The sequence below is a fragment of the Herpailurus yagouaroundi genome, unplaced genomic scaffold (assembly GCF_014898765.1).
Source record: "Herpailurus yagouaroundi ecotype Mexico unplaced genomic scaffold, PumYag 142, whole genome shotgun sequence".
Classification (NCBI taxonomy): domain Eukaryota; kingdom Metazoa; phylum Chordata; class Mammalia; order Carnivora; family Felidae; genus Herpailurus; species Herpailurus yagouaroundi.
The window spans coordinates 20,838,237-20,863,525 of record NW_024412397.1 but is presented as its reverse complement, the minus strand read 5'-3'; the positions used below and the strand labels follow the sequence as shown (position 1 = coordinate 20,863,525).

The 25,289-nt window shown below is 40.2% G+C and overlaps 1 protein-coding gene across 5 annotated transcripts in view; it reads left to right on the top strand.

Annotated features, from left to right (window-relative positions):
• Nucleotides 1–25,289, top strand: part of RAB27B (RAB27B, member RAS oncogene family) — a 141,840-nt gene that overhangs the window by 87,107 nt on the left and 29,444 nt on the right. The window contains exons 1-2 of one of the 5 annotated variants that reach the window (XM_040478770.1): nt 3,258–3,518; nt 24,126–24,198. The exons of 1 other annotated variant lie outside the window; for it this stretch is intronic. In XM_040478770.1, the coding sequence (XP_040334704.1) occupies nt 24,140–24,198 (59 nt within the window). In that variant the 5' untranslated portion in view covers nt 3,258–3,518; nt 24,126–24,139. Of the gene's footprint in view, nt 1–3,093; nt 3,199–3,257; nt 3,519–24,125; nt 24,199–25,289 lie in introns of those variants that run through there. 3 more of the 5 variants (XM_040478775.1, XM_040478773.1, XM_040478771.1) reach the window with 3 other exon arrangements.

Genomic DNA, 25,289 nt, shown 5'->3' with positions numbered 1-25,289 from the left:
GGGGATCCCAAGCGGGCTCTGCACTGTCAGCACAGAGCCCGATGCAGGGCTTGAATTCATGAACTGTGACATCATGACCTGAACAGAAATCCAGAGTTGGATGCTTAACCGAAGGAGCAACCCAGGCGCCCCTGCCATTTCTAACTAGAAATGTACATGTACATTATGTATCTGTTTGCCTTAGGGCTGTATTTATTGATTGATAAACCTATTGACAATTTGTGTCTATTTAATTTGTAGTACATAAACTTAAGGTACAGGAAGGCAATTATTTTTCAAAAATGTTTATTTATTTTTGAGACAGAGGGAGACATGAAGGGGCAGAGAGAGAGGGAGACCCAGAATCGGAAGCAGGCTCCAGGCTCCGAGCTGACAGCACAGAGCTGGATATGGGGCTCGAGTTCATTAACTGCAAGATCATGACCTGCGCTGAAGTGAGATGCTTAACCGACTGAGCCACCCACCCACCCCGGCAGTTATTTTTGATTACGACACATAATGCTGTCACTTTGTTTTCACTGGTTTTGCGGGGTCTTTTATTCTGCTCTACCTCTAGTCAAAGTGGCCTTCATGAGATGGCCCAGAATCATTTCTTTTCTTTTCCCACCACCGTCTCCTCCTTGGAACCTGTCTTCCCACAGGGAAGGAAAAGTTCCACCACTCTCAAGTGGCTGAGTAGAATCACTATGTAACACTAATGCCTCTGAGCCTCAGAGCCCAAAGACAGGACTTAAGCGGCAAGCTACTCCAGGAGGGCCGTCCCTGCAAAAGTGGACCCATCAGGCAGCTGGCACGCTTATCTGGGGAAGGGTGACCAGAAAAGCAGATGATAAATGTCTATTAGCCTTTCTCACAGCAGGAACTTTTTCTAGAAATACTAGGGAGGCAGCACTGTGTGGTGACCACCGTGAACCCTGTCTTTGGGATCAGCAAACCTGAGTTCTTTTTTCTTCTTATTTTTTTAATGTTTATTTATTTTTTGAGAGCGGGGGAGGTGCAGAGAGAGAGAAGGACAGAGGATCCGAAGGAGGCTCTATGCTGTCCGCAGACAGCCTGATGTGGGGCTTGAACTCACGAACCGGGAGATCATGACCTGAACCAAAGTTGGACACTTAACCGACTGAGCCACCCAGGCGCCCCAGCAAACCTGAGTTCTACCTTTATGGATCTTCACGATTCTGGGCACATTGTTGGGACTTTCTCAGCCCTCATTTTCTTCCTTTTTAACATGGGAGAAATAAAAATAATACATGTTGTGTTGTGAAAGCAACAAAGCAGTGTTGTGCAAGTCAAATGAGATAATCTCTGGGCAAGGGTTTTATAAACTCCATATGGGAAATAATAACTATTAGGATTAATGTACGTGAATACATAAACTGGGTGAAGAATTCATATTTTTCACTGATTAGTACAGAGAATTATTTATTTATTTATTTGGAATCACTTTAATATGCTGCATACAATGGAATAGATTCAGAGTAAAGTTCTTTCTTTTATCTCTCTCTAGGCCCAGGGACACATACTTGTTATATACTCAGATATTGCTGATGGATGGAAAACAGATTTACCATAAATATTCCCAGCATACATATTTTGAAAATGTACAACCCAAACCTGCTATACTTCCTCCTAGTAGATCAGAATAATTTTTATTAATCAGGCCTTTGGGAGAATGGAGTAAATGAGTGCTACAAAATAGCACGTACGGACAACATGTATATAAAATTTATCTTGCCAGACACTATTGTATGAGCTTTGCTGATATGATCTCATTTACTCACAATAACACTAGTCAGGCATTTTATTATCCCCATTTTCAGGATAAGAACATTGAGGCACAGGAAATAGGACTTCCACGTTTTCCTAATAGAATAGATAGAATCTTGTGCGACCCTCTAATTTCTCCCATTGTCCTCTTTCTTTTTTTTTTTTTTTTCAGTTTATTTATTTTGAGAGCAAGACAGAGACCATATACACATGTGTGTGCAGGAAGGGAAAAGAGAGGATCCCAAGCAGCCTCTGAGCTATCAGTGAGCTCAATATGGGGGCTCAATCTTACCAACCAAACTGTGAGGGCATGACCTGAGCCCAGATCAAGAGTCTGACTCTGGGGCGCCTGGGTGGTTCAGTCGGTTAAGCGTCTGACTCTTGATTTCGGCTCAGGTTCTCTGAGTTCCTGCCCTGCATCGGGTTCCGGGCTGACAGTGTGGAGCCTGCTTGGGATTCTCTCTCTCCTCCTCTCTCCCTCTCTCTGTCCCTCCCCTGCTTGTGCTCTCTCCAAATAAGTAAGTATTAAAAAAAATAAAAAGAGTCTGGACTTGCATTTGGTTTTGGTTTGGGCTCTTCCTTCACCTCCACCCACAGTACTTCTCAGCAAGATGCTCCCCAGCTGGTAATGGCTGTGCCTCCCACACCGTCCCTTAAAGCACCCTGCCAGAACTGGGTCAAACAATTAAAATTTAAATAGCATCTCATTGTTTACGAACAATGGTTCGGAACTTTGAAATTTTCTTCACAGAGGACTAATTGAGGTGCTATTATATGTATACAACCTTGGTTTCTTCACAGAGGATTAACTGAGCTGCTATGATATGTATACAACCTTGGTTTCTCCCTCTTACCACCAGTGGGTTACCTAGGGATGTCGGAGTCTGTCTCCAGTGTGACCTCAGGAGAGCCAGCCAGGAACTTTGTTGTGGACAGAAGGAGCTGGAAGTCTCTAGAGCAGGGTCTGCCACAGAGTAGGTACTTAACCCATATTGGTTCAGTGAATGGGTATGCTCTTGATTTCCTTCTACCTCGTAGACATGACCTCTATAATTTACTACCCTCCTGATCTCTGAAGTGACGTTAGGAGGATGGTGCGTACTGATTAATGCCTTCACATGAACAGGTTCTAGCTTTTAAAACACTGATTTCATTAAGTCCCCTTTTATTTCCCGGGGCCCTTCTCTGTTCTCCACCCGCAATTCCGTGCTCTCCCCGCAGCTCATGAGACTTCCCCCGGGAGGAGAAAATGCGATGCGTTGGAAGCAGTTCTCACAGTGCCCTGGGCGGCTTTGAATGAGAGATTATCAGAGAAAACACGGGAACGCAGAGGAATAAAAATGAGCTCGCTGCGAGGGCCTCCAGCCTGGCAGTGTGGGGAGCGTATCCAGAAGCCCAGAGCCTTTGAGTCACCGGCAAGATCTGCCCTAGGTGAGCTCGCGGCACATCCGCGTTAGGACCGGGAGACACGCCTTCTTCTCGCCCAGACCTTGCAGATCCCCGCGGCTCGGCCGACCCAGGGGTGGTGCTACCAGTCCTGCCACCGGCAGTCCCGACGGGCAGGGGCCGGGGACCCATCCCGAGCCACAGGCTGGAGAGCGGGGAGCCGTCCCCATGAGTGGCGCCCGGTAGAGCGGATCCCGAGCGGCCGCTGGCGTGGACAAGCCCCGGGGCTCACGGGCTTGGGGAAGGGAAAGGCGATTTCTGAAACCCGACACCCGGCCCTCTTCGCGAGGAAACTTCGCCGGCTGGTGAGTTGGGCGAGCCGGGCTGTTCTTGCAGGAATGCGATCCCACCCAGTCCGGGTGTTCTCGGCGGCGGCGGGCCGGGGAAAAGGAAGTGAGACGTGGACGGGAGGCGGCAGGCCCCGAGAGGGGCGAGCCGAGCCTGCAGGGAATGCGCCCTGCGCGCGCCGGGGTCGGGCGCCAGCGCGCGGGTCTGCAGCCGCCGCGGGGACCCGGGGTCTCGGGGACACTCGAGGGGGCTGACCCTGGCTGTTCCCGTATCCGACAGCTGGCTAGGAGTGAACAAACAGCATCCCCTCCCCAAAAACACCCCGGGCACAGCAATGCCATTTTCTTTCCATTTGTAGCTCGAAACCAGCCAACATAATCATAATTGTAATCGTAATCATAACCATAATATGCTTAGAGTTTCATTGAAGGGGAAGTCATTTAGTGAGGCAAGCCAGGTAAGTGATAGGACATTTCCTTGCACTTCCTCAGGTGTAGGTGGCCGCAGAGAAATCAAAAGCAATTTCTGTCTTCCAGGTTTTGGCTCACTTATTTCCAAACCTGATCCAAGCGTGGCAGCTACTAGGGCGTGGGTGCTTGTTCAAGTGGTCACAGGACCTTGGCTTCCAAGAGTTTCCCACCCAACACAACATTATTTGATCATTCGAAAGCTGTTGAAGCAGGTGACTAGCGAAAGCTGGAGGCTGCATTCTTGGGGAAAAGCTGTGTTTGGTTAAAGTCACCACACCTGGAACATGTTTACTGGCTTTTTATTTCAAGAGCTAAAATTAAGAGTCTAAGGTTCCAGGTCATTGAAATGATACATTATTAAATTAAGTCCAAATTAATAAATGTCGTTCCAAGGTCATTAGCAACAAAATTATTATCTAAGGTAACAGTAGCTATGAATTTTTATTTAGTTCTATTTTGTTAAATGTGTGCCGTTCTTAATATTTAGTTACAGTCGTGCATATTCAGTGATATAAATAAATAGATATGTGCATGGTTGTATAGTGCTGAATTTGAGAAGTTAACAGAAAAGATGGACTTCAGCATTATAGCCTGGTGAATTCTCAAGTTATTATAAAGTCTACATTGTAGTATGAAGTGAGAGTCATGCTTGGCTTGTGCCGTTCCGCCTAAATAGTTATTTTTCATAGTTTCTCAGCACGATCCTCTACCCGGATGGGATCAGCCCTTCTTTACGGCAAGAGGAGATTCTTACGGATGACCAAAAAAGAGTGATCTTGACAGGTAGTTTAATATTAATAAGACTTTTCTGCTTAAGAACTGACTATGGCCTGCCATAAAATGTTACCATCAGTACTTTCGAAAGGAAGACAAAACATTTCAGATGAAACTGGATGAGCCTGTTCTGATAGTTGCCAAGAAGGGATAAAGGGAATCTGTCAAATGTAAGCAAATGACAACTCGCACCGACCATTTCTGGAATAGGCATATTTGACCTGATAGGGAAGGTAACCCTCGTAAATTGGTCTCAGCTCCTTGGCGCACGGGCTTTATTCTAACATGATCTGCTGGTTTCTGAATTGCTTTTCATTTATTTAACTGGTTTTTTTTTTTTTCTGGAAAAGTGGAATTTATGCCAAACTCCATGTGGTTTAGAACAGAAATCTGCTCTATTCCCACCCTCCTGACTCTGGGAAGTTTCATGTTAGGTTTTTGGTCTTTCAAATTAGTAGTACAGCATGAAACGTAGACCAACTTTTCACATAAAGCTCAGCTCACAATCAATCCAGTTTCTTGAGTTGATTCATCAGGGTCGGTTAACCAACTGAATACAGCTGTTAAGCAAGTAATTGTAATATCGAGATGAAGGAAAGAAAACAATTACAGTAGACAGGACAAACCAGGTGTTTCCCATGAAGAGAATGTCACTTTGTAGAGTTCGTGGCTAAAGGAGAATGTTTTTTTTTTAAAAAAATTTAATGTTTATTTACTTTTGAGAGAGAGAGAGACAGACAGAACGCGAGCAGGGGAGGGGCAGAGGGAGAGGGAGACACAGAATCTAAAGCAGGCTCCAGGCTCTGAGCTGTGGGCACAGAGCCGGATGCGGGGCTCAAACCCAAAAACCATGAGATCATGACCTGAGCTGATGTCCCATGCTTACCTGACTGAGCCACTCAGGCGCCCCTAAAGGAGAATGATTTTTTACTCATTATTAGGTGTAGCTAGAGATGAAGTTCATTATATGGTAGTAGGAAGTAGCAACATTACTAAGCATAATAAAAGCCTATTGTAAAACTCATAAATGGAGTTGAGAGTATTACTTAATTTGTTTCACACAATCATTATTCATGTTCTCCAAATATTAACCTTCTCTCATAGAATGAAGGAAACGTCTAGGTTACCAATAATGAGATTAAAGCTCTGTTTAACACATAATCAAGCAAATCTTTAATTAGTTGTCTTTTCTAACTAAAAAAACTGCTCAGTGTTTTAAGAAAAGGGATGGAAGTTTCTTATTCATTTATTTAACAGATATTTCTTCATGTCTAGCACTAGTCTGGGCTCTGTGTGGACGGGGTTGGACAAAGCAGACAAAAGCATCTTTGGCCCCACAGAGCTTGCCTTTCACTGGGGAAATAGAGAGTAAACACGATACACACCTGTAATATAAGATATAGTATATTATATCGAATACTATGTTGACTCTATTAGAGATAAGTGCTAGGAGAAAATACATAAAGCAGAGGAGGCATGCAGAAAATGTCAGTGGCATGGCCCAGTGAGTGTCGAAACTTTAGATCAGATGCCCAGGGACAGCCTTCCTGAGAAGATGATCTTTGAATATTGGCCTGAAGGCAGTCAGCAGGTGAACCATGTGGTTGTGAGCAGGAAGAGTTCTCCAGACAGAAAGGATAACTAGCAGGGGTTTGTGTGGCATCTTCCAGGAACCAAAGAAGCCTGCACACCTGGAGGAGGGGGAGGGGGTAGCAAGAGATGGGGGAGCGGCGATCACGGGGCCAGGTCACAGAGGGCTTTGAGAGTCCTAAGAGACATGTTAAGTTTTGATTTGTATTCTGGATGAGGTGGGAAGACACCATGATTTAGACATTGTCTATTGAAAATTCATTCAACAGATACTTAGCATACTCTGAGCCTTAGTATATTCTTCTAAGTCGGTGGATAATAGAGGTTAATATCATGGAAATTACATTCTTGCTTAGAGAGACAGACATGTAAGCCAATATACAAATTATCAATTATACAACTTTCAGTACTGTTTAAAAAATTTTAGTATCAAATAATGAGAATGACCTGGAGGGGTAGGAGAATGCTGTACGATTCAAAGGAAGCACCTCACAGGAGGCCATCTTTCTAAAAGATCTCCCTGGCCTCCTTGAAGAGAAGACACTGTAGGGCCAGCAGAGGAGAAGAGAGACCAGCCAGGAGGCTATTCCAGCAGATGACAGTGGCATAGATCAGAGTTGGAACAGTGGTCCTGGAGAGAAATAGATTCAGGAACTGTTTGAACGCAGAGCTAACAGGCCTTGCTGACAAATTGGATAAGGGATGGGATGAAGAAAAGGAAGGACCAAAATGATCACCAGACACTGGAGAGATGGTGAGGATGTTTCCTAAGGTGGATAATACTAAGTGAAATAACAAAACCCGAAGGGAAATGCAGAATTCCTTTTTAGCCTTTTGAGGTATGTTTGAGGCACCCATGTGGCAATGTCAGATTGGGCTTTTGGACATAGAATTTGGAGCACTTGGAGGAAGTCACAGCTGAACATAGACATTTGGCAACAAAGAATCTTTGGATGCTGGTTAGAGCCCTGGTCTTGAGCATATCACCTAAGGGCTGTGCTCTGGCTCATTCTCACACTGAGGGATCTTGAAGGAGCCAGTAAAAAACTCCCTCCTCCCCCAGAAAAGAGTATCATCATGGAACCCAAACCAGGAAGTGTTTCCAAAAAAAGGGAATGGTCACTTGTGTCAGATGTTGCTAAAATGCAGATTGTGATGAGGAGCAGAGAGTGATAATTGCCTGCGGCAATTTGGAATCACTGGTAACTTTGACAAAATAAGTCATTCGTATAAACTAACTTTAACAAATGCTGGAAAGAGCATTTCACTTAATCCCTAAAGAGAGACCACTAGGGAAACTTATGAGTCTCTAGCCAAATCAATTTTGAAAACTGGCTCATAGAACAGATGAACAAAGGAACATATAATTAGAAATGCTCACAAAGGTGTTGCATGAGCTGTAAACATAGTAAGAAGAAGAATAAAAACAGAGTGGGCTGAAGCCTGGGAAAATGCTGAGGAGAGCCAAAGATTCTAGCGTAATTTAGAGCAAAGCAGTGAATAAGGAAGTTAGTGGATGTGAGTGAAAGTAGAATTACTCAGTTTCTATTGTGCTTCCCTCTTCTTTCTACATAAAAGAAGATAGTGTTCCAAAATGGGAAGGAATTGACAACACCAAAAGAGAGTTAAAGTCAAAGGGTGTCGAGAAGTTATTGTGATCACAAGTAACTTCTTTAAATGGGAAAGAATAATGCTGGGATTGGTCAAGAAAACTTGTTTGAAGAAATTGTGTTTCAGTTGAAACAGAAGGATGTCTGGATGCCAGTCAGATGGACAGTTAAGAGAGAACAATCCAGTAAGAGCAAAAGCACCTGCTGAGTTCTTGACCTGGGTAAGAGTTTGGTGCATTCAGTAAGCTGATAGAGGGTTTAAATGGAAGGCAGGGGGTGGAGAGGGGCACAAGGTGAGGCTGGAGAGACCACTTGGGAAGTCATTGCAGAGACTGGATAAAACCAAAGAAGACCAGAGAATGTGCCACTTTAAGAATTATTTGTTGCAGAGATGGCCTATACTGGGAAGTTGAGCCAAATGACATTTATTACCCCTTGTATCTTATCCTTTATTTAATCATTTTTTCTAGTTTATTTATTATTTTGAGAGAGAGGGAGCCCTACGCAGTGCTCAAACCCATGAACCGTGATATCATGACCTGAGATGAAGCTAAGAGTTGGACACTTAACCAACCGAACCACCCAGGCGCCCCATATCTAATACCTTTTTCTGGGGGATGAGAGCATCCCTAAATAAAAGTGAGGGTGAGATGAAAAATGGAGGATAAGGACCTGTGTGTTGTCCTCTGATGGGGAAAACTATACCAACCCCTGGACTTGGTCTCCTCTCAAGACTTGGAGAGGGCCTGGTGTGCATCTGTTTCCTGTGCAAACTGGGAGGAATTCTTTGAATTCTGTGTTGTGTTTTTTTCCTGTAAAACAACTATATGATAACAACTGAGTTGGTGCAAAGATGAATTTCCTTGAATCATAATGTTCTCCTTTCTAATTCGCAGCAGTGTTTCTAACCAAGTGTGGTCTTCATGGTTCTGACTCCTTATGGTTTTTCACTCTTTCAAAGTACACTTTGACATTTAAAATAAATGCATGCATGAGGTCCAGGAAACCAGAAGCTAGTTTCCTATCAGTTCTTGGAAAGTGTTGAATTAGGATGATTTTAGTGACTAAAACCTTGAAGTCTGCTGTAATCAGTCTAAAGTTGTATCAACATTTAAGAATGTTGATTCTTAAAATCAGTACAGTAAATATCCACACACAAGGATAGTCTTGGCAGCTTGAAGATGGAGAACTAATGCAAAAGAGAAAAGAAACAATTTGAATTCATAAATGTTGACTATATCCTTAAAGCAAGAAGCCATGTTTGCATCATATTTTATAACCAGCGAAGCATTTTTATCTCTCTCATTTTTCAGGAACTATGTTTTTTAAAAGTGTAGAAATTGGAATAGAAGGATTAAATAAATAGTTGAGAACTCCTTTCTAGTTAGTCTTTTTTATTTTTTATTTTATTATTATTATTATTATTTTAGAGTAAACATGTTATTGTGCATGATAACTTGATCCAGAAGATGGAAATGAGAACACGAAGACTTACTGACGTTCTGTACCTGGATAGCACAAACTTTGGAGAAAATGCCATTAGTTAAGTCAAAGTTGACAGTGGTATTTGTTTCAATAAAAGATCTGCTCACCATGTTAAAACTGATAATAACAATTTAATCTCTGGCATAATTTTTATATATCTGAATTTTTTTATTGAAAGAAGTCACAAAATAGCTATTATGCGTCAGCAGCATATTTGGTATTTTGGTTGTAAAAGATGAATAAGATAATTCCTATTCTTGAAGGACTTAGAATCTGGTATGTTAGAGAGATTCATGAACGACAAGTTTAGTGTAGCCAGGTAAGGTTTAAGCTAGTGGTTTCAATGCAATATTGTGATAATAAATAGGAAGGTAAATTTATTTATTTATTTTTTTCAACGTTTATTTATTTTTGGGACAGAGAGAGACAGAGCATGAACGGGGGAGGGGCAGAGAGAGAGGGAGACACAGAATCGGAAACAGGCTCCAGGCTCTGAGCCATCAGCCCAGAGCCCGACGCGGGGCTCGAACTCACGGACCGCGAGATCGTGACCTGGCTGAAGTCGGACGCTTAACCGACTGCACCACCCAGGCGCCCCTAGGAAGGTAAATTTAAGAGGGTTAAAACTGTAGAGAGATCAGTTAGAAGTGGGAAATAAAGAAAGACTGAAGTTCGTTCAGTAATTGTAAGGTTGGAGAAGAGACGTCAGGTTAGAGAAGTAATTAACAAGAGTCGCACTGACCAGACATTGAGAGAGAAGAGAAATTTTTATAAAGTCTCAATTGCTGGTTTTGAGGTAAGAGAAGAATGAATAGTGGTCCCCCAAACTGAAATTAAGTATAAAAAAGATGAAGCAGGTTGGGGGAGAAAGACATACTACACTTGGGGTAGCTGTGGTCGTTCAGTTTGATATGTTCAAGGAAATGGCTTCCAGAATCCGAACCTCCTGGGAGAGGTCGGGCTGCTGACAGCGGCTGGAAAATGTTGCTAATCCACAGGACCAGGTGCCATCCCTCAGGGAGAAGTAGTAGCTATAACATAGGACTCATGATTTTCTTCTGTTTCCATAAGCACTCATCAGCTTTGACTAATAAAGGTATGTGTGTTCTGAAAAGACTTAAGGGAAATGTAAGATTACATCTAATTATATATATTTATCATCATTTTTATCATTGTTAAACCGGAAGAATATATTAAATTTGCCTTTAGCTATTAGTTTATGAAGATGGCATCATTATCCCTTTTTGTCAGGCAATCGCTTCAAGTAACACTTCCTTTTTCTGTAATTCCGTTCTGTATTCTCTCCCGGCCCCACCTTGTGAAAAATGACTCCTATCTCGTTAGGAATGTGTGCTAGTAGAGAGAATGGAAGACTTAACAGATCTCTAAAGGGATTGAATCTATTGATTTTGGCTCGTTAATATCATGCTGTAATAACTGATAGCCAGCCAATAGCAATTTTAAAACAAATTATTTCCCATTTCTTCATTTTTTTCGGTAGCTTTCTTTTAGCTCGGCCGTGACTGAACTTATGACACATTTAATCTCAAGATCTACCTACCAAAACATAAAATGCATCCTGATGTTCTAAAAGAATAATTCTCTAGTTATGATTACTCTTGCAATTTGCAACAGTATGCAAAATATTGTCAAATGTAAATATATGGCAAATGATTGACCAAGTTTTAGGGAGAGTTATTCTTTCTCTCCTACCTCCCCTTTCCCATCCATCTCCAACCCCATGATAATAGGGTTTCTGGTTCACTGTTTGAAAAAGTCTGGGAATATTTTTATTACATTTAAAAACATTCTTTGTACTACCGTATGACTGCCTCTCTCCATTTCAAGTATTTCTGAGTATTAAGTAATCAGTATGACAGCATTCTTCATGCTCACTTGTCCAGTTGAGGTGTTATCTCCATACCTTCTGGATTTCAGGTATGTAAAGCGTTCTTTGTTACAGATAAATCATTTCCGACACCAAGTTCTGGAAAAATGTGTTTTTCGTAAAAGCTGTAACTCACAATGGACCTTTGCAGATCACTATCAATTATAACTGATACCGTCGTCGAGGGTGAAAATTTGCGTTGATAATGAGTCCTTGATTAAAGACTGACAACAACCACCATCATTTTCAGTTTGAAATATTACCACCTAAGGAATGCCTTCATTGAATGCACCAGTTTTCAAATCTGGGTCACTGTGTAAGAATATCAAAAGCTTGATCATTTTCATTTTAATGGGCACAGTTTTGCAAATGCTACTTCTTTCTTACTACTGCTTTCTGTTTGGGATAATTGTTTTACATATGTCGTGTGAAGATTTCAGGCATTTACACAGTATAGATGCCAAGATATGAAAAAGACAAAAGAAGGTTAAAGTAAACAAACATGTCTCCCATCCTAGCCATAATCTTTATGAGTCTGGTTCCTTTTAACACAATTGCCAAAATTGGCCCAAGGAATGAACGATTTAGAGACAAAATTGAACTCGATGTGGGTGACAGTGAGGTCTCCAAACCACAGGGTGCCATGGAAAAGGGTATTATAAAGGCAGAAGTGAAATTTTTTATCTATTAAGGGTTTTTCTCCTGGCCCGATGTACTCTCTCGTGCTCCCAGATACTAAGAACATATATCAAATCCAGCACTCATGAAGAAAAGTCTACAGAGTAGACTGGCTCTTGAATAATACCTTTTTCAATTTTAATTTTTATTCAAATATATTTAATATACAGTGTTCTGTTAGTTTCAGGTGTATCGTATAATGACCCCACAGTTCTATACATTACTCAGAGCTCATCAAGGTAAGTATACTCTTTATCCCCTTTATCTATTTCACCCATTTCCCCCCACCCCCCCCCCCTCCGGCAACTGTCAGTTTAGTCGGTCTCCGTATTTAAGAATCTGTTTTCTTTGTCTCTTCTTTTTCTTTGTTCATTAGGTTTTGGTTTTTTTTTTTTTCTTAAATTCCACATCTGAGTGAAATTATATGGTATTTGTTTTTCTCTGACTGACTTCTTTCTTTTACTTAGCATTGTACCCTCCAGGCCCATCCATGTTGTCTCAAATGGCAAGATTTCATCCTTTTTAATGATGGGGTAATATTTTGTTATATATACACAGTTCATCTTCTTTAGCCATTCATCTAGGATGAACATGGGGTTGCTTCCATATCTTTTTTTTTTTTAAGCGGCAAATATCACTTTATTCCTGTTACTTTAAAATTGCCCTGTTTAACTGGATCTGAAAGGAACTGGGGCTAGAATTAAAAAGGAGAGTAGATATTTTTATCATAATCATTCCAGTGTTGAGTTGCCAGAAGTACATTTACACTATAGCAAGGTGTCTAAGGTAAATCCATAACATTCTTAAGAATAGTTGCTTTTGGGGGCGCCTGGGTGGCGCAGTCGGTTAAGCGTCCGACTTCAGCCAGGTCACGATCTCGCGGTCCGTGAGTTCTAGCCCCGCGTCAGGCTCTGGGCTGATGGCTCGGAGCCTGGAGCCTGTTTCCGATTCTGTGTCTCCCTCTCTCTCTGCCCCTCCCCCGTTCATGCTCTGTCTCTCTGTCCCAAAAAAATAAATAAACGTTGAAAAAAAAAATTAAAAAAAAAAAAAAAAAGAATAGTTGCTTTTGTCCTGAAGCTTTATTAAGAAAGAAATGAAAGATTCTTTTTTGCAGACATTTTACGTATTTTTTTTTATTTTTTATTTTTTTTCCAACGTTTTTATTTATTTTTGGGACAGAGAGAGACAGAGCATGAACGGGCGAGGGGCAGAGAGAGAGGGAGACACAGAATCGGAAACAGGCTCCAGGCTCTGAGCCATCAGCCCAGAGCCCGACGCGGGGCTCGAACTCACGACCGCGAGATCGTGACCTGGCTGAAGCCGGACGCTTAACCGACTGCGCCACCCAGGCGCCCCTGCAGACATTTTAGAGAAATGATATATTCTCAGCTTCTCCTATATAATTGGAAATAAGGAAGCTTTTTATAAAGCCAGGTTTTCCCTATGGCCCCTAAACTCCTATCTGGACAAAAAATTTTATTACATAGTCTATTTTGTCATAGAGGTAAAATTGTCTGCTTGAGTCTTTTTTTCTTTGACACTCATTGAAAGTGGAGCAAAGAACTTTCTTTTTAGTACAAGTCAAGGGAAAATTATTCCTTGTCAGAACTTTATCTCAGAGTCCACTTTTCTCTGTTTTGATAGTTTGTTGCTTCCAAGATGGGAAATTAATGGCTTTTTGACCAGTCTTTCTGATGAATGAATTTTTGTTAATGTAGGTATGACTGAAAACAGCTAACAAATTACTCTGCCCAGTGAGCATATTTACTTTATGTAGCAAAAATCCAAAGGCAAACCTAATGTTAGAAGTTGCAGGCTTAAGAATAGTATTGTAGGAGAATGATTTGGGACAAAAAAGAACTTTATAAATAAAAACTAATGTGGCCCAAGTGGATGGTGATGCTATGGCCTAGAAATCCTGGAGCAGCTACCATTTTTTTACATGTTTATTTATTTTTAAGAGAGAAAGAGAGAGAGGCAGAGAGAGAGGGAGACACAGAATCTAAAGCAGCCTCCAGGCTCTGAGCTGTCAGCACAGAGCCTGATGTGTGGCTCGAACTCACGAACTGTAAGATCATGACCTGAGCTGAAGTTGGACACTTAACCAACTGAGCCACCCAAGTGCCCCTAAAATCTTCCATTATTAAGGGCAGACCCTGGGTTAGATAAGTGTTCAGTTCGGCAGTTCTGAAAATATAGTCAACGTCCTTTTGTAGAAATGGTCATTGGTGTCCTTCTACAGAGTCTCCTAAGTCAATCCTCAGGAAGGGAACTCTTTTAATAGAGTTTGAAGCCTGCTCACCATTGCTGACCATAACACTTGAGTGTGTATTCTTTAAAAATTTGTTTATTTATTTATTTTTGAGAGAAAGAGAGAGCACAAGTGGGGGAGGACAGAGAGAAGGAGAGACAGAATCCCAATCAGGCTCTGCACCATCATCGCAGAGCCTGATGCAGGGCTTGAACTCACTAATTGTGAGATCACGATCTGAGCTGAGAATATGACCTGAGCCAAGATGCTTAGGAGTCGGATGCTGAACTGACTGCACACTCCGATTGTGTATTCTTGACAGTAAGTTCTTGGTTTCCTGTCTCATGGGTAAACATTACAAATATATGTAAGTAGACTCAGGTGGTAAGCTGGCAGACACCGTGGTTAGTCTGCAGACTAAAGTCATTGTAATTGATTAACCAGCCTAAGCATTTTTCCGTCAGGAATGATAGCATTTTTATGAGCCAAACTTAGCCAGCTGCTAGTGTAAGAGATAGGCTTGTGAATGGCTGTACAATCTCTAAACAGGTCCAGGCCCACAACTGCAAACTAAATGGCCAACGTTTTAGATACGTAATACCAAAGATCTCTCGGTTGATTGCATCTTGGTAATTTTAGAGTGACCGTTAAAACCATTACTGCCCTCTGAGTTGTTATCCACAGAAATAGATGCCAGTATACTATTCAGTCCAATTTCTTTTTTTTTTTTTTTTTAAATTTATTTTCAACGTTTTTTATTTATTTTTGGGACAGAGAGAGACAGAGCACGAACGGGGGAGGGGCAGAGAGAGAGGGAGACACAGAATCGGAAACAGGCTCCAGGCTCTGAGCCATCAGCCCAGAGCCCGATGCGGGGCTCGAACTCACGGACCGCGAGATCGTGACCTGGCTGAAGTCGGACGCTTAACCGACTGCGCCACCCAGGCGCCCCTATTCAGTCCAATTTCTAACCTGTCAGTCTAGAAAAACAGACTTATTACATAAAATAAAATGGTTCAGAATTGAAGATTTAAACAATTCACAGGAACCACAAAGATAACATTTGACTTTCCTTAGAGATAAAAATACACCTATTGATTATAGGAAGCAAAACAGCGTCCCTTATTTGCCACATTAACACATTTGGAAGTGTGGTCAGGCAACAAGATAGGTCAGATGCCTGGTAGCAAAAGGCAGCTATATAAGAAATAGCCTTAAAGTAAACTAATTAGTTCATCGTGGGAAAATTTGGACCTGGTGTTCTATCCATACTTGGCTTATCTCCAAATAATAATTTCAAGTCAGTGAAATTTAGAAAACTGACATGGAAGTTGTTGACCCACTTGTCGTAGAAAGGATTATGCCGGCAGTCTTCTATTTATTCCGCCATAAGAAAAACCTAGGTCAGATAACTACAGGAATTTTTAGAAGGATTTTATGGGATTTTTTTTTTTTTTTTGGCAGAGCTACTAGAACACTTTATCAAATGCACTGAATTCGTTTCCAGTCTCTTCTTAATGACATGAGTTTTTGAACTATTTTTCAGAAAAATAGGTCTGTAAAACTTTGTTTGAATGGAAATTTAGATAGCTACTTTCAACTAATTTTTAGGTATAATGTGATTTATGAGGACAGTCCAAATCCATCTAAGCTTAGATGATAATACCAATAAAAACAAAGAAAATAACCATTGGGAACATAGAAATAGGATAGGTAGAAATTCTTTTTCCTATGGTATGGGGTCCAAGCCGAAATCCAACCACTGATCACAATATAGTTTAAGATTTTTTTTTTTTAAGTTTAAGATATTTATCGCTGTTAGGTTTTATCTTTTGCTTTTAAGAGAAAAATGCCTATTTAAAATATATTCTTAGTCTGGGGGGTTTGCTGCAACAATTTTACCTTAGATTTGCTAGTTTCAGGCAAAAATATTTGTTGTTAAGTATCTTCAATTCATGCTTTTGTATTATATTTTAATGAACAGAAACTGTAAACCTCTATAAAGTCAATCACTGTCCCTCAGATTTACTTACACCATTTGTCCCTGGGGATTATGTCAGCAAGTAGCTTAATCTGCCCAGAATTTGTGCTACAGGTTTTTCTGATGATTGAGGTTCAGAAAGGCACTAAAATAAATTAGCACCATGTACAGTGTTTAAATATTTTATATTTTAATATTCCTATTTAGTATTTAATATATTTATTTAATATATTTAAATATTTTGTATTTCATATTTATTAAAGCTTTGTGGTAATAGTATACCTATAATTTTAGTTTTTTAAGGAAATTTGTTTTAGTAGTGCTAAATTACCTTAATTAAAAAATTTTTTTTAAGTTTACTTATTTATTTTTGAGAGAGAGAGAGAGAGTGAGCAGGGGAGAGGAAGAGAGAGAGGGAAAGAGAGAGAATATCAAGACACGGGACTTGAACTCAAGGAACCATGTGATCATGACCTGAGTCAAAATTAAGAGTAGGACGCTTAACTGACTGAGCCACCCACGTGCCTCTAAGCTACCTTATATTAAAAATGTGCTTCTGATAAGAGAACTTGCACGTGAAGTAGTTTTAAAAATAGCATCAGGGATGTAGTCATACTCACTCTCTTGTGTCCTCTCTTGGTTCCCCAGGGACTAGGTATAATGCTGAACACATTGAACAGCTAGCATGACACCTGCTGACCAGGAAGAATAATAGGAACATTGAAGCCACAGTGGTGTGCCTGCTGCATATCAGCAGAGCCAGGGGACCAATGTTAAACTACCTTGCAAAAAAGCAGAAAAAAATGGCTTATTTGGAAATCAGACGCATCCTAAGCTTCAGCTCAGTGTACTTGATTCCAACATGTTAAAATACTGTACGGTAACGACATGTCTATTATTTCCATTTCTATTATTTCTGTTCTTCTGAAATGTAAATGTTGTAAATGATGAAGTCTTCCTTGAAATGTTTCTTCAAAGTCTATAAACGTTGACCAAACTGGAGCTATCCACGTTTCTTCCTTTTCAGATAATCAAGATTAAAATAGTTTTTAAAACTGTGACTATTAGAGCAACCATTCCTCATATGCTGGAATCTGTATGTTAATTGCCCATCCAAATAGGTTTAGGGCCACAGTCCAAATGAAGGACAGGAAGTGCAAGTGCCACAGAACTAGAAGGAAAGCTGGGCGATGGCTGCAGTGTCATAATAATCAGGGCTGGGTCTGAAATAACAAGGGTGTGACTGCAAGAACCAAGCCAAGTTCATGAATAAAACCCAGGTACAAATATAGGTTTAATGTATATCAATATTTTGCACAAGAAATAACCTTATAGAAAAAGACACTGACTTAGTCATAAACCATGACAGATGGCTGCAGTTGAAATATCTACAGGGCTGGCTGGTGCAAATATTCCCAGTAATTTTTTCAGTGAATGAAAGATCCAAGAGGGTTTATTACTGTTGGTGATAAGCCAAGTAGAGATGGAAAACCAGACTGAATTTTCACTTCGTGAGCTAATTAGTTTTAATTTAGAGCTACTTCTAACATAGTTGATCCCTGGAGGGCCTACTGTGTGCAGCATCCTAATTGGACAGACTGATATGCTTTATTGCTAGTCCTACAAAATTCACAAGGAACTTTCCCAACCTGCCTTTCTACCAGTTTTTACCTAGTGTGTGTTTATGTGTGTGTGTGTGTGTGTGTGTGTGTGTGTGTGTGTGTGTGTGTGTGTGTCTTTATACTGGTATCATTGGGGAAGATGGGAGTGGCTGTTCTGAGTTTAATATCAACTAGAAAGAGGAGTCTCCCCCTGAGAACCAGGTTTTACAACTTTAACAATTTGGCCCAAATCAGCACATTATGTATTAGGCCTCTTTTCCCTCAGACATATTCACATTACAATACTTGGTCATATGGCCTGACACATTTTTCTAAGTTTGGGGTAGGAATCTATTGGGGGAGAAAAGAAGTCCCCATGACTTCCCCTGGCTAAGCAATTATGGGTATAATAAAAGGGTCACTGCGATAGGAAATGTGTACAGTTGTGAAATAGGTTAATGCTATGTTCATTTCAGGCTCACCATACTTCTCCTATCCTTGTCTCAGGGACCTGAGTCCCTCGTGGGGCTCCCTGGCTGCTCCCCTGGGATCTGCTCCTCCTGCCTTTGCTCTAACCTTTCTCTCATTCCCACAAGATAATCAAAGTGTACCTGTCCCTGGTCCCCATTCTCTCAGGCCTCTCCTTTCTACTCCATAATCTGATATTCTAATGGTGTCTAATGCGCTAATTGGCCAAAATATAATAGTGTTAATTTGGGGAAGTCATATAACCAATCCTCACAATTTGTCAGTTGTCTATTTGTCCATTTTCCCGCTAGCTGAAATTTATTTTTAACTCCAAGATGTCAATACTCCCGGTGTTTTTTGTAGTCATTCACAAGCATGCATAGACATGGGGAAAATTTTGAGTCTCCTGATGTGCTTGTTCCTAGCTGAGGTCAAACGAGTGGACACCCTACTTTCTTGTTTCAGTTTCCTACCTTTCAGTTTCTCATACTGTAAACAAGTGTCCTTTTCACAGTTTACTTAGTGCCATATTTTCCCCATTTTTGTGCTTTTAGGTAGTAGTTTTTCTGTTTAAAATGTGCCCCGAGCATATTACTGAAGTGATTAGTGCTCTTAAGTGCAGGGAGGCTGTAATGTGCCTTATGAAGGAAATATATGCATCAGATAAGCTTCACCCAGGCATGAGTTATAGTGCTATTGGTCCTGAGTTCAATGTTTATGAATCAACAGTAATATTAAGTAAGGTGTCCTTAACAGAAATACACATAAAATGAGGTTTAAATTGATCAGGTGATGAAATATTGGGACCAGAGGCTCACAGGAAGTTTATCCTGTGTTTCCCCTGGGAAAAATGGCTCAGTGTTCACTAAATCAGTATTTACGGTGACTTTATAGAATAAAACTACCATGAAGTAAGAGAATCAGCTGGGTTTACTTCCTCCCACAGAAGGAGTGCAATAGTTTAGTGCACTAAAGGAACAGTTTACTGCAGTAAAGTTTAGTGCAGTAGCTAAAGGAATAGAAAAGACAAGAACAGAGTTCTGTAGTTGACAAGTAGAGAGAGGTAAGGTAGTTTAAGCAGGGCACCTTTGATCATTTAAACATTAAGGAAAAAAAATGAATTCTGATCTTCAAGGTAACAGAAACAAACACAAATAATGAGTACCATAGCTTTTCTTATTGGATTACAGAAAGTGTATCAGTTTATTGGGAGAGACACATGTCTTTTTCTATCATTGTTCTAACAGTAACTTTACTGCACAAAGCCCATTATGGATAATGGTTTTAATTGTAGTTTTGTAAATAATGTAGAAATAGATTTTATATGATTGCTTTTATATTGGCAATAAAAAAGTCTGAGACACTAATCCTATCTCGTTCTCTGAAGGATTTCCCTGGGGATCTAAAGTTCTGTGTGTTACTGGGATGTGGTACTATCACACATGTTTTGCTGACATTAACATTTTTTAAGAAGTTCAGATAAAATTATTGTAGTGGCAGAATTACCCAGTTTCCTAGTAAATTGGAGGAAGAGGTATGTTTGAGCAGGATGTTGTTTTTATGCTTCTAAAATCACTGTAGAAAGAGAACAATATGTATTTATTTACCTGTGGATTAGAGAGTCAACATAGAAATGTTGAAGGCTATGGCCTCCAACCCATCCTAGACTACTCCAGCTAAGAACACGATGTTAATTAGAAATATCACGTTGATTACGAGGTTAGATATACCTGAAACTGGCCTTGTAAGCCTGTATTTTTTAAATATCGGTGCTCACTTTTACTTACTAATTCATCTTACCACTGGTGCTAAGACTTTTCTGATAAAATTTGGAGAGAGTTATAAGGTATAGGCTCAAATAGTGAGTAAAGAAATGTTAAAATAAAACTTATTTATAAATAAACGTACATGTATTTCTCCAGACTCTAGGTAAGGACACATTTAGGTAAGAATAGGCTGTTGACTTACAGGGGGGAAAAACAAGAGGTTTGGAAAACTGAAGGAAAACATTTTTTTAACTATCATAGTTTATAAATGATGTAAACAATTCAATTTCCCTATTTTTAAAATGAAGAAGAGTAAACAAAAAAAAAACCCATTGATTCAATTACATATAACAAATATAATCAAATGGAGAAACAATTTGATTTATTGGAAATAACACGAGTTTTATGCAGATTAAGTACTGGCAGTCCCTTACCAGAATGTAATGCATTCTGGAAAAGATGTACTGAATCAAATATGTATAAATGTAAAAAATAAATAAATTTCACGGTATGGTATGGGGTGGTAAGGGCTGAGGAGGTGGAAAGCTGTCTGTTTCCAGGGAACTGAAAGTAATATAAAATCTTCAATTACTCATAGCTATTTAGATAAAATCGTTGATGGTGTAGATCTAGCATTTTATACACATTCTTTCATTTTGTTCTTTCAAAGAAAGTGCTCCCATTTATAGGGAATAAAGAGGAAAATAGGATTAGATGATGGCACAAATACTGCTCTACCGAGATGGCAACCAACACTGACAAATGGAGCTATTGCCTGGCCAACAACATCTCTGGATACGGCTTTGAATGATCATTCCTGAATTGATTTTTTCTGAATTAAGAATCATAATACTGGGTGCTCAGAAGAGTTGATGTAATATGGAAAGCACAAAGTTTGAACATGGGGAAGTCAAGTGTTGCCTTAACCTCAGGGCTATGCTCTGGTTGCCCTTGGGCTGGAGGGGACAGTTACCTGCCTTACACCACGCCCATCCCAACCTCTGACAGAAATCCTGGCAAGTCTGTGGCTCTCATCTTAAGAAGGATAGCTTTTGGTCAACTGTTTATAAAATTACTAATTTTAAAGACTCTTGAAATATTAATTTGCCTTTGATCATCAATTCTAACAGATAAACCCTTTTCTCCCCCACTTCCTACACATTGCCATCTAAACAAGGCAGATCATGGGAACGCATAAGATGTGTACAGAATAGATTTGGGGGAAATTTCGTAAAAACAATTCACAATAGAAAACTAAATAGTCCTCTAGCATATTCCTGTCTCTGATAAGCTATGATAAAAGTACTAGTTTGATAAGTCAAGTGGCGTTCTGCTTCTCCATAATAAATATTTACTCATGCTTTTTAAAAAAAAATTTTTAATGTTTTTATTTATTTTTGAGAAAGAGATAGAGTACAAGTGGGGGAGGGGCAGAGAGAGAGAGGGAGACACAGAATCCGAATCAGGCTCTAGGCTCTGAGCCATCAGCACAGAGCCCAACACAGGGCTTGGCCTCGTGAACCGTGAGGTCGTGGCCTGAGCTGAAGTCGGACGCTCAACCAACTGAGCCACCCAGGCGCCCCATACTCATGCTTTCTGAACACTAAATTAGCTAACGGTAGCCTCAAGTTAGAAAGTTAATTTAACTGACTAAATCCTTTGTAATTCAGTGAAGTAGCCTCTCCACACGTAAACTGTCAGTCATGTTTTATATTAATACCACAACTCTGAAGGACGATTAGCAAACTCTTAGGCTATCCGATTTTGTGCCCTGCCCCAAAACAACGGAATTGAGTTCAGTCATATTTTACACACTTTGTTTAAAAAGCAGACTTCCAGTTTTACTCTAAATACGATTGCATTTGCATAAATCTCATTTATAAACGACCGTCCAGGACCACAAGCATTGCCTGAAGTGAGGTGTAACCGTATATTTACTTAAAAAAGGAAATAGTTCCCAGGGTGTTGTGTTTCATAGCTTGGTGCCTCACGCTGATATATGAAGTGTGCATTCATTGCTCTTCCTTTTTGCATTGACTTTCATGTCCAACTGCAAATTTCCTGACTTTGGGAATCAACATGCTGGAAGACAGTACAGTAATTGTCTTGTGTTTAAAAGCAACAAGCTGTGGATTCTGACCGACCTGGATTCAAACCCCAGGGCTGCCAATCATTCGTTGTGTGATTTGGGCAAATTAATTAACCTTTCTGAGTTTCAGCCTTTTCCTTTGCAAAACCCCCGAGGGTTATTCTGAGGATTAAATTAGCTAAAGTATGTAAAGTGCTTAGCGTAACAGCAACTCAACAGGAGGCTGCTAATATTAATTCCAATTATAATCTGGCAACTCAACAAGTGATTGTTACTATGAATTCTATTTATGCCTACACTGAAAAACCAGAGTCTAATAGAATAAAGTGTTTTGACAGATTCCTATCACTTTTGTTTTCTAAGTGTATCATACGTATTGGTTATGTCTCCCTATATTGATTCTTCGCTCCCCTTAGAAATTATTTTTAATTTTTATAATTCTATTTGTTTTAAAAATATGTAATACTTTCATATGGTTCAGAATTTAAAAGGCACAAAAAGTGTACAGTGAAAAGTATCCTTCCCTTCCTTGCCTCCTATCTAGTTCCCCCTCCCAGAAGCAAAACTTCAAAATCCATTTTATACATGTCTAATTAAACATTTGGATACATATTTTCTTCTTTCTTCTTTTTTTTTGCACCAAATTTATCATACTGTTCAGTTGCCGGATGAGACACATGACATCCAGTTAAATGTACAGTATTTGTGATGCACTTACACTACTAAAACATTTTTTAATTCCAAATTCCAATTTAACTGAGTGCCCTGAATAGTATTTGCTAACTCTGGCATGCTCTTTACTCGTCATGCTGTTTAGCAGCTTATTTGTCTTTTTAGTTTTTATTTATTTTTTCTCACATTAGAACCCTCTGAGATGGTTTTAGAAGTCTCTGCCCCCAAATCACACACTCCAGAATAGTTCATCAACATCATTCAGGATTGTACTCAGGCAACAGCACCTTCCCCCCCCCCCCACCAGTGATTGTCTTCGACTGAGGGATAATTTACCCCACAGTGAAAAATGCACCCATTTCAAGTATACAGTTCAATGAGTTTTGATAAATACATACTGCATACACGTGTCTTTACCTAATATATTGGTGATCATTCACAAAGCAGTTCTTAAATGGTAAACTCTTTAGAACATTACATTTTATGCTATATTTTCACTTTTTCATAGGGCCCAAGGCATTCCAGAGTCCTTTACCGCAGTCACAAAATGAGAAATATTATTAATGTTTGCAATTGCCACAGTAATTACAAAGAAATGCAAAGATTCCAAAGAAATTGTTGCTGATAGTGCTTTATACCGAGATCATTTTCACCTACTCAGTGTCTCCCCATTGGCTAACCAGGTGCTTTACACATACTGTATGACCCCATTTCCACAGGAGGGATGTGAGAGCCAGGTTAAATAATTATTCAAACTACACAGCTGGTAATTAGAGGAAAGGAATTTGAGCCATGTCTGACCCCAAAGTCTTGTTAGGGTCACATCTCAATCTGACCTAACTTTGAGATTCCACTTTTCTTAACACTATTCAGAAATGCCAATTTTTAATTTGGAAAACAATTCAGAACAGCTGTTTCTGTTTCTCAGCAGACAACTATCTCCGCTAAAATGCCTGCTAGAGAGAACCAGCTGAGAGAAACTGAACAGGTAAAATTCCTTGGGGTTCAAGTTTCTTTCATCTGTATAAATCCTTTACAAGGTAGTTCTGGATTTTGCGCTTGTTGGTTCATCTGCCTTGAGTCACCTGAGCATGAAGGGCTTATGAAAAAGACTTGAACAGACATAATTATGTGACTTAGGGGGAAAGGAAGCAGTGTTTCTTGCTAAGAAATCTTATTCTGCTTGAAGTGTGTGTATATCATACCCATGTCTTCATGTGTAAATGAAAGGGCTGAATTAAAACGAGGGGTGGATGTCTACTCCCGCATATCCCAAATATTTTCTTTCTCCCCCTTTGTAGATGTGTTTTATGGAATGCATGGTGTAGAGACAGACCACAAAACCATTCTAGTTACTGTCACAGAGGACACAATGTGAGTATCTGTTTCAGGATCTTTTCCTGATAATGGTATCTTTTGAGGGACAGATCCAGGGAGGAGAGATGAAACCAAATTCTGTTCCCAGCTTAGCTACTCGTGTGTGTCTCTGTGTTTACAGCACTTAGAAAAGTCTCTTGCATATAGTTGATGTTCAGCAAATGTTTGCTGTGCTGTCCTGACATTCTCTTTTAAAACTGAACATGGGGGCACCTGGGTGGCACAGTTGGTTAAGTGTCAGACTCTTGATTTCAGTTCAGGTCATGATCTGACAGTTTGTGAGTTTGAGCCCCGCATCCAGCTCTGTGCTGATGGAGGCTGCTTGGGATTCTGTCTCTCCTTCTCACTGCCCCTCCCCTGCTTGTGTGCTCTCTCTCTCTCTCTCTCTCTCTCTCTCTCTCTCTCTCTCAATAAATAAACTTAAAAAATTTAAACCTGAGTGTATGCTGGTGTGTCTGAGTGGCTCTGTCCTTTAAGTGTCAGACACTTGTTGATTTCTGCTCATGATCCCAGGGTTGTGGAATCGAGCCCCACATCAGGCTCCATGCTGAGCATGCATCCTGCTTGGGATTCTCTTTCTCTCTCTTCCCCTCTCCTCCACTAGCACTCTCTGTCTCTCAAAATAAATAAACAAACATCAAAAAAACAAAACAAAACACCTGAGCATATACTGTGTTCTGGGTAGTTGGGCAGTGCAGGGAAATCAGTGCAGCTGGACCCAAGCACAATTATCATGGACTCCAAGACTACAGAGCTGCACTGAGGTATTAAGTTCTCTGAATTTTGATCATTTCAACTCATCCAGAAGCATCTTTAGAAGACCAACCAACCTTGAAATCTTGACATTTAGCAAAAAGTAGATGAGAGAGAATCCTTAAGTTTCAATGAAGTTCAGAGGGCACTTGCTGCCTGACAGTCCGGGGCAAGTGTGAATGCTTAAAAAAAAAGAAGAGAAAGAAGAAGGAGGAGGAGGAGGAAAAGGAGGAGAGGAACAAGAAGAAGAAGAGGAAGAGGAAGAAGAGGAGGAGGAAAAAGAGAAGGAGAAGAAGAAGAAGAAGAAGAAGAAGAAGAAGAAGAAGAAGAAGAAG